General features: G+C 41.5%; 1 protein-coding gene across 1 annotated transcript in view; it reads right to left on the bottom strand.

Annotated features, from left to right (window-relative positions):
* Positions 1-1,691: 1,691 nt before the first annotated feature.
* mfng (MFNG O-fucosylpeptide 3-beta-N-acetylglucosaminyltransferase) overlaps positions 1,692-9,815 on the bottom strand; it is a 40,690-nt gene continuing 32,566 nt past the window's right edge. The window contains exon 8 of the mRNA XM_049571807.1: positions 1,692-3,489. Coding sequence (XP_049427764.1) covers positions 3,438-3,489 — 52 coding nt within the window. The 3' untranslated portion in view covers positions 1,692-3,437. The remainder of the gene's footprint in view (positions 3,490-9,815) is intronic.

The following is a 9,815-nucleotide window of genomic DNA, read 5'->3' as shown; positions in this document are numbered from 1 at the left end:
CTTTGCTGCATGTCTGATAAAAATTCTAATAAAAACTGATGTTGTGGGTTCTTGATGAATGCTTGCAAACCCTTACTGAACATCCATGCATCCGACAAATATTCGGATGGACCTTGATTTCAGCAGATTTCCACCTAAAGAAATATGTTTGACCAATGAAATCCTTTGTTTCAAATGATGCAATACCTCCAGTTCATAGTTAGCTTGCTGCTAACAGCCATATAAAGGACTGCATGTGGCTGGAGATTCCAGAGCAGTTTCTAATGTTATCTGTTGGTCATGAAATGGCATGAGCCACAACAGATAGTGTTAGCATCAAATTTGGGATCGGATTAGTTTTTGTATTGTCTGGTTTACGTTAGCCCTGCTGAGATTCTCTTGTCTAGAGAGGTTTTTGTTGTGCAAAGTGGGACATTTCACATCATGAAATGTGTGAAAGGTAAAACACAGCAATGTGGATAATTTGCACCAGTCCGTATTCTTGCAATGCATGTAGAAAAAGGCCGCAGTCATCCTCTCTCTCCCCCTTTTATGCCTAAATACTGTCCTATGGAATGAAGGCAAAAGCCAAAAAAAAAAAAAAAAATCTTATTATTAAATTTACATTCGTTCGGTTGCCAGAACAGCCCAGTCACTGGAAAAACATGTTGGCCTTTCTGCAAATGTTTCATACATATGACGTAGTTCAGATATGTGTATATGAGCAGAGTTTCTTATAAATAGGAGGAGGAGTCCAGCAGTATTTGTAGCAACAAACCTGGTATTTTTTAACAATCTTTTGGGGCATTTCCTGCTGTGTTTGTAGCGAACAAACTGGGTATTTTAGGTGAAAACATTATCTTCTCCTAACCATAACCAGATGAATTTAGTGCTTAAACCTCACCAAATATGAAACAAATATAAGATATCTGTGGTTGGTAGAAATGTGCAAAAACATTATCCTGTTGACTGGGTTGGCCAGAAACACTTTGTGTCTGCCTGATGTGTAAACAGGAAATTATATTTAACATATTAGCCATACCAGTTTTACTAGGTAATAGCATGTCACCTGCCACCTAGTGGCCAAAAATGAATTAATTCAGCTTTAAAATGATGCAATGCTCAAAGCCTGGAATTTCTTTAGCAGGGACTTTGCTATTGACATGAATGACCTTGGGGGTGGGCCTTGGGGCCCAAGGTCAAGGCCCGTTCAGTAGTACATCCATGAGTAATAGCCTTCAGTTTTTCTGAAAAAGCAATAAAAGAAATCCTCTAGGAGATATTTTCTATAGCGTAGGCTGATGGGAGGGAAATTCTCACAGCAACAAGCAAGACAAGGATAGTTGGCAATAGCATTAACATTTGTCTTTTGTCATGGATCTGAAATATAACATGTTTGACATTGTCTCCCAAAAGACCCATAACCTCTGGCTGTGCTCGACAGGTGTAGCAGTGACCCTGCCAAGGTTGGCACTTGTGGGCCCAACCATGCTAAAAAATTATGAAGCTCCAAAATAACCAATATTAAAGAAGTACATAATACATACTGTAATAAATACAGCTGTATGTGAGTAAGTAAATAAATACATGGTGAAAATTGGCTCTAGTGATGGCAACGCCAGTCTGTCAGTCGGTCCACCACTTGAATCGTTCAACACTGAAATTAAATTATGGATTGCCATGACATTTTGTACACTTTTATTTTCAAGTCTTTTTATATCATTTTGGGGTATTATTCCATGACACTAGGCTGGGGCTGTACATTCACTTCATTAAAAGCACTGCCACACACAATGTATAACATTAGTGAAACAGATCTCCTTTGGTCATATATCTTTTAAATACTGTTTATCATCTTACTTTCCACATTGAAAAGTATGAACTTTAAAAAAAATTCTGTAACCACTGTGGTAAATTGATTTTACATCGCAGTGGACCGCCGGCTCGCATTCAAGCAGTCGTGTTATTTACTTTCCATGATGTGGGTCTCGGTATTCTCGCGGAGATGTGTCAGGGCCACATTAAGTCATTCCTGCACATTCTCAACCACTTTCCATCCACTTCACACAAGGTCAGCCCCAGAATCATTCAGCAGCGTATCTGTATTCATCACATCTCCATGCACGGCAAACAAGCTACCTGCGGACCGCCGGCAGCGCAGTGTCATCTCCCCAGCACACGGCCTGTGCCTCCTATTCACACGCTATCATTTGATTCTGAGTATTTCATTGTGAGATTTGTATTCTTGGCCTGAACCTGATCTGTCCAGCTCAATGAGATTTTGCCTGCAAATGTGAGCTACTTTTTCTCGCCATGGTTAGGAGCAGGCTCCCTGATGTCAATTCAGACACTGTTGATAAAATACAGCACTGGCTCTGCCAAGGTTGGCATGGTGGGGAGCAGGTTTCAGGTGTGTCAGCTGGGATCGTCTTCACGCTTTCAGTGATCTGTTGTTGTGTCTTACATTTGAGGTGAGACATGAATGCAACTGAGGCAAAAGAGATGAGTGTAACTTCATTTTACTTTTTCGCCATGGCCTTGGTGGAGCCGACATAGTGATTGTGGACAAGACTGAGTAAACACAGAGACAGATGGAGGGGTGGAGGAAAGAGGGGAGGAAGTGAGAAAAGGGAGGGAGAGGGGGAAGACAGGAGGTTTGGATAAGGAGGGAGATGTGGGTCAGAATGGTTCATTGTGTGCAGACTTCATGGCCACAAGGACACCTTCCCCTTCATAACAACAACAGACACACATACACTCGAGGCCACACACAATAAATCAATAAAAACTAAAATAAAATCAGCAACTTCAACCTCTGCACCACCTGAAGGTAATCCAGGCCTGTCAGTGCAGACTGTGTGCCGTTTAAAGCATCATCAGCTTTAAGATTTCGGCAGTGTTGAAGATCATGAAGAAATAATACACCGAACAAAATATAAATCTAAATTTAATCAATAAATTTGTCTAAATTTAATAAAAAATGTACAATTTCATGTTTCTTTATGTCAGAAAAACAAGTCCTGTCTTGTTTTAAGTGCTTCACTCCCACAGATAAAATCCTCCAAACAAACCAAAATATTCAGTAGTAAAGATGCAAAGAGTCACCATTTTCTTCATGTAACTGTCTGTTTGTGACACACAGGTGAAGAAGAGAAAACCCGTCTCAGCTCATAGTCAAGGTTCTATTAATATTGTATTTTCTGAGTCCATGACTGTCAGTCTGATGTCTCTAAGAAGCAGGTACAAAGAAAGCCGGCTTTTGTTCTTGAGTCCTCTGCTGTCCGAGGTTCCTCCTTTCTGATTCTCCAGTTCTGGTGTCTGCGTCTCAGATTGTGCCATCAAATTAAATCCATCAGTTTCCTCTGCATTTAGAAAGTATCCAGGAAAAGCACTTCATCCAGCGGGATCACCAGTCTTGTCTGATTTGTGTTTAAGAGTTGTTGTTTTCCATGAAAAGTTCAAGGACACCAGCTGGTGAAAGGGTACAGAATGCAGTGGACAGTCTTAAACCTGCGGAGGACAGAAGTGATAAGTAATAACTCACAGGCATGTTTGATTTCAAAACGTTCTCACTGTTAAGAGCAGATTTTTGTCCAAATAATTATAAATTCACAAACAATTTTGTGGGTTCTTGATGAATGCTCGAACACCTGCTGAACATTCATGCAGGAGAAAAAATATTCGCATGGACCCTCAGCAGATGTCCACCTACAGAAATATGTTTGACCAACAAAATCCTTTGTTTCAGCTAATGTCATACCTCCAGTTCAGTTTGCTTTTACGCTTTTATTCTGTTTCCACTGTGTAAAGTTGTAGATGGTACAAATGAAACCGTTCCTAACTGTCACCTTTTTGGTCCCCCCTCTGTTGGGGTACCTAGCACACAGATCGGTACTAAAAGGTGGAGCTGTGAACACTGCAGTCTGATTGGTCAATAGAGGACGGTCACTCTGCTCAGGGCTGAGTTGTGGCTGGTTTTGAGGCTCATGTAACCACTGTTCATACTGTGGAGAGTTTTATTAGTAAACTGCAACTATGAAATGAAAGGATGTTTTGCTGCCTCTCACAGCAGCTGGAGTCTGAGAAAAAATAACTTCATTCACTGGGCCGACTGCCGGCAACTTTTAAGGTGGAACGTTAACTTGTAATGTTACTCAATGCATGAGTTGACAACATGAATCAATCAGAACACCTTAAATTTAAATATGACAATTTTGACCATCACTTTCAGTAATGAGTGGATCTGTAAAGGCCAAAACACACCGGTGGCATCATATGATGGCGGCGTCATATGATGGCAGCGTCATTGACGCTAGTCAAGTGGCGCCCCCAACACACACAAAAAGCGTTGCGCTGCGGGGTGTCAACCAGATTTCTATTGCACACTCTAGTCCGCTAGGCTGGGAAGTACAAAATAGCGCTTATTCAAGGGCGTTGACGCTGGAAAAATAGGACAATAGCATAAAGTGCCGTGGTGCGGCGCGTCAACGCGCGTCAATGACACCACCGGTGTGGGTTTGTAAATAGAAAATAATGGGGGCAGCTGTTTTGACACGCGTCGTACGTCGACGGTGTGTTTTGGCCTTAAGAGTTTAAATAAATATATATTAATTTTGACCAGATTATGTGAACTGCATATATTGTAAGAAAAACTTGTTTCGGAGCATAGTTCCTGTGGGCTCCGGCAACACTAAACCCCTGAGCTTGTCTGAGAAGGACTAACCCCAAATTCCACCAGATGCGTGTGGGTTGCATCTGTGCTCCGGAACGGCAGTGGAGCTGATACGTTTCAATTCTAGTCAATGTGTGTGCTTCCACCAGCTGTGGTGCTCTGGAGCTCTCCGCAACAGATATGCAGGACTTCTATTTTTGCCGGACGCTGGAGCACAATGCAGCAATTCAGCACAGAGCAGATTATGCGGGGCAGGAAGTCGTGCACAGAAACAAAAAAAAAAACATCCGGTTAATTTTCAAAATAAAATAAACAGTGTTCACGGCGGATCATATTTCCCTGCACTACACCTTGAAAATGTCATAATGTGCGGAGGCAGGCCTGAAGTCAACAGGTCAGAGGTTTTCAGACGTCATTTCACCCCGCTGACACCATGGATGAGGAGATGTTAATCATGGAGATGCACCGAGATGTCTTCCTACTTGTCCTCTGGTTTTGTGGTTCTGTTTATAGAAACTACATCTTGTTATATCGCGCGATTATGCGCGAATCCGCGAGATCTCGTGGGTCCTCGTGACTCCCGCTGTCCGGAGGAGCTGCACCGCTCCGCACAGCAAATGCAGCCGGTGGGTGTTGACAGACAGCGGAGCACGCAGCAGATAACCAGTGCAGCCGTTCCGCAATGGACATGCATCCAGTGGAATTCCGGCGTAAATGCACAAACCCACTATTTTCAAATATCCCATGGAAAAAGACTCTCACTGCAGCCTGTGCTATTTCGTTCGGAAAATATTGGTGTGCAGCCTCGTTCTGTGGACGATAAACGATGTGCAGACTTCCATCTGTGTCGCCAGTGATGAGGAAATACAGTGAGTGCTGGACGGAGCAGTGAGTGACAACAACCCCGCCCACATTTAAGAGGACTGTTAGCAGTGGAAACGCTAAACAGACCTAGGGTTTAGGTGACATGTCTGAAGGGTTACTGTTGGTTCCAAAGGCACTACACCGAAAGTGTTTGGTGGATACGGGGCAAGAGCTATAGCCCGATATCGTGCAACAAACAACACAACTACCTCAACAACCATGTAAAGAACAGTATATGGCTGGAGATCACAGAGCAGCTTCTACATTTTATATTATATAGGCCTAGTTCACACGTATACAAGGTTGGTTGGTTAAGCGAAAATATACTTAATTATGCTTACCAAGTTTTTGATAGCTTTTGTTAAAGGGACATTGTGTAATATTTTCAGTTGTTTAATGGCAAAAATCGATGTCTGCATTCATAAATATGTCATCGTTGGTGTACCATTACCTCCACCAATAATGTGACTTATTCTTGTAAAAGGAGAATTTCAGATTTGTTTGTACATTGTGCAGGTAAGTTGTCTGGGGGGTTCCATAATGTTTCGCCATCTTAAGAATACATCCGCCAGCAAGGGCCATACAGTCCCGCCTTCAGCATTTTCGTTGAGAGCAAGGCCAGCGCTGCGTGACTGAGAAGCCGAAGGAGAGGAGCAAGAGGCGCTTCGCTACTACCCCGGCACTACTGCAGCATAACAAAGTCACAGTCTTTGAGCATAATGCAGGATCATGCATATGCAGCATCACGGGAGACGGAATCCTTGTCGCCAAGAAAGCGCAAAAGGGAATCAAAAAGGCAGCGTGACCCGCGAATTCAAAAAACAAGGGTCAACATCGGGGTAGACTTTCCCAGGTGGAAACAGCTGCTGAAGGAGAAAGGTAATACAATCGCAGTGGTGCTGGCCGCAAACAGCTGTTAGTCAGTGATGCGAGGAGAGGGACGAGGTGTGAGAGGTTGAGCCACTTGTCAGTTGTCAAAAGACAAGACGTGATTGGTTTGTTTGGATTTATACCCGCCCCAACAGTCCTACGTTGTAAACACAGCCAGCATGGTGAGGAGGGGGTTTGTCAATTCACGTCACATGTGTCTGTGTAGGAGCCTGAATGAATACTCCATGAAGTATCGGATGACATGGTTTCATCATTGTTATCAAAGCTTTTTGGTACACAGCGGCTACCGTTGTTGCAATACACGTTTGAAACAGTGAGGCGCTAGAGTGCGCTATCCTTTGAATGCACGTTAGATGGGAGAAATTCCTACACACTGTGGCTTTAAGATTAATTTTTGCCTTTTGTTTGGTAGTGACAACGTAGAGGTGAAATAAGAAATGAGGAGACTGTGACTGTTTTTAAGGTCACCAAGGTCACTGTGATGACACAGTCAGCATCTTAAACCCACTAGGCCACCAGGATGTCCGAAAGTGTTCTGTCACACAAATAAGTATTACTTCATTTAAACAGGAAAGTACCTTACAGAAATTAAAATATCATGTACTGGCCAAGACATGTAAAAAAAAAGAACCTAACCAGAGTCTGCAGTGACCTCAGTGACATATGAAGGTGGAACAAGCAGAATCATATCCTCAGAAGCCTCAACAACAAGCACTCCAGCACAACTACAATAAAAGTAACAGGAAAGAACCACTGTTGTTTTATTTCATATTACACAGTCTGCGCAGTGAACTGTGGGGTCTGTGGGTTTGCAGTGTGTGTTAAAGGGGACATTAAGTTATCTGACTTTGTATTGTCCTCTATGTGCAGCCTGTGGAGACTGCGACAGCACTGATACAGATGATCTGCTACTACAAAAGGAGAGAAAGCTTAAGCGGCTAAAAATAGTCTGGCAGACGCATCTAACGAAGATGTCACACAGTAATATAATAACACTGGAATATTTATGCTTCTTATGATTTTTACCTCCGGCAAGGAGATGGTGTTCTTGCTATTTGTTTGTCTGAAATCTCAAAAAGTTGTTAAAAGATTTAAGATGAAAATTGGTGGAAAGTAAGTCATGGACCAAAGAAGTTATTAGTATTTTGTATGGATCCTGGTATGTTTTAATGACTTAAATCAATTCTGCATTTATGGCCTGGAGATATTCTGTTACATCTGCTTTTATTATATCAATTTTGGGGGGCTAAAGTTGCAGATATTGTTTCAGGCACAGTTTTAGTTGGATTTCAAATTTTTTTCTTTTCTTATTCTCATGGTATATAATTTCACTTGAATGACAAACATCTTGCACACCTGCCATTATTGCATGTCCTTGTACATTTATTTTTACTATTTTATTATATTTCTGAATCTGCTACATTCTTCACCTGATTTCCTTCCAAAACAAACTTAATCTCCACAGATATACCTGGGTAAACAAAAGATAATAACATATGGAGAAAAACCATCTTTGTTTGTACAGGCAGATGAACATGAGTCGTGCTCTTTAAAGACTGCAGCGATGTTGAGTGTAACTCTGTGCGGCACCGGCGGATGGAAACAAATGGAAAAGCTCACTGTGGAGTGCTTGTGGTGATATGTTCTTACAGCTGGGGATGGTGAATACTGGGAAAGACAAACACATCTGTTGTGTTACATCAAATTGCTTTTATCTCTGACTGAACATAGAACATGATGAACTGGAGCTACAGGGGCGTCACGTCTTCAGGTCGTATCATCTGAGCACCAGAACTGAGCGCTCGGGGTTTTAAAAACACAGCAGCTTGTAGTTAACAAGCATCTTGCCATGAGGATGAACTACTTATGCATTTGATTTCTTGGTTATGGGTTTTAAGTGTTTATTTCCACATTTAGACTTTCAGGATTTGGAACAGAGTTGCATCCATTCTCAGTATTTTTCTGTCTTACTAGTGGCAAAGTCACTCAGTCTCTGCAGCGCTTTGGTCCAGAGTAAGATAATGACAACTCGTCTATATGATATAAATGATATAGTATAATCTTCATTTTGTTTTGGTGAGTCCTGAGTTTTTTGAAGCGCCACCATCACCGTCAAATTTCGCCTTGACTAACACTTTAGTCTGTGAAATAATGTCTAAATAATGTCTAGAATGCCATCCTAGAATCCTTAGGTTTGTGGCAACTTTCAGACCTTTAGTCTAGTGCCCCCATCTGGCCAAAATGTGATATTGGCACAGAGCACCTCATGATCTAATTGTTGGTAATTTTCTTCCACCTTTTCGATTTTAAGTAGTGTGTAGTTTTTACTCTAGCGCCACCCACAGGACAACTTTCACACATGTACTCTCACTAGTTGAAAATTTGTCATTGTTGTAGGCCTAAAGTGATTATTGCATTCAACAGTTGTAAAAATGTGTAGCCTTTACATCGAATTCAAAAATGTTTTAACAGCAGTGGCTAGCCTGGACTTTCTCTAGCGAGGCTAACTATGTATTATAAATCCAAAAAAGGAAAAATCTTGGAGGAAAACAGAGGATTTCAAAGTGTGTGGACAGATTAATTTGCTTTCACCATCAATGCTGGAAAGTAAAAGTACTAAATAATTATAAACAGCCCACTGTAGTGTAGCCACGTTAAATCATATTAATGAATGCTTATTTAGAACTATTCGTAATGTTGATGGGCAGATTTCTTTTTCTTTTTTCGGCCAATAATGTTCTTTTAAAGCAACACTTCCCTTTCTGGAAATTTGACACTTTTCTTTGTTTAGGTTAAAATGCTATTAATACGCTGATGGCACACTAAAACGTAAGTGAATTCCACCAGAGATAAAAACTCATAATTGTACCATTCTCATATGGTTCTAAGAAAACTCAGACCAATCATTGCATTCAGTTGATTGGCCAAGCGTCCTGTCTGTCTTCCCCATGTGGAGGCCTCCAACTGACGTAACTGCTCGCCTAACACCCCTGTTCAGGACAGGTAATGTTATGTTTAGTTTGCTTCTAATATAACATATAACATTATATATGAGAACACAGCATCCAGTTGCTAATGGCTAACGTTAGCCTACTGTAGCGTAGCTTCTGAAACATTAACGTTATCTTCCTTGTGCGTTTCCACTTACTAGTAAGGTTAATGCTACTATCTAACGTTAGCCTACTGTAGTGTAGCCTCTGAAACATTAAAGTTATCTTCCAGAGCCTAGTGTAGTGTAGCCTCTGAAAAATGAACGTTATCCTCCTTGTGCGTTTCCACTTACTAGTAAGGTTAATGCTACTATCTAACTTTAGCCTACTGTAGCGTAGCCTCTGAAACATTAACGTTATCTTCCTTGTGCGTTTCCACTTACTAGTAACGTTACCGCTACTATATAACATTAGCCTAC

The sequence above is a fragment of the Epinephelus fuscoguttatus genome, linkage group LG3 (genome assembly GCF_011397635.1).
Source record: "Epinephelus fuscoguttatus linkage group LG3, E.fuscoguttatus.final_Chr_v1".
Taxonomy (NCBI): Eukaryota; Metazoa; Chordata; class Actinopteri; order Perciformes; family Serranidae; genus Epinephelus; species Epinephelus fuscoguttatus.
Note: the sequence above shows the minus strand (reverse complement) of the source record. Positions and strands in the feature narration are given on the sequence as shown.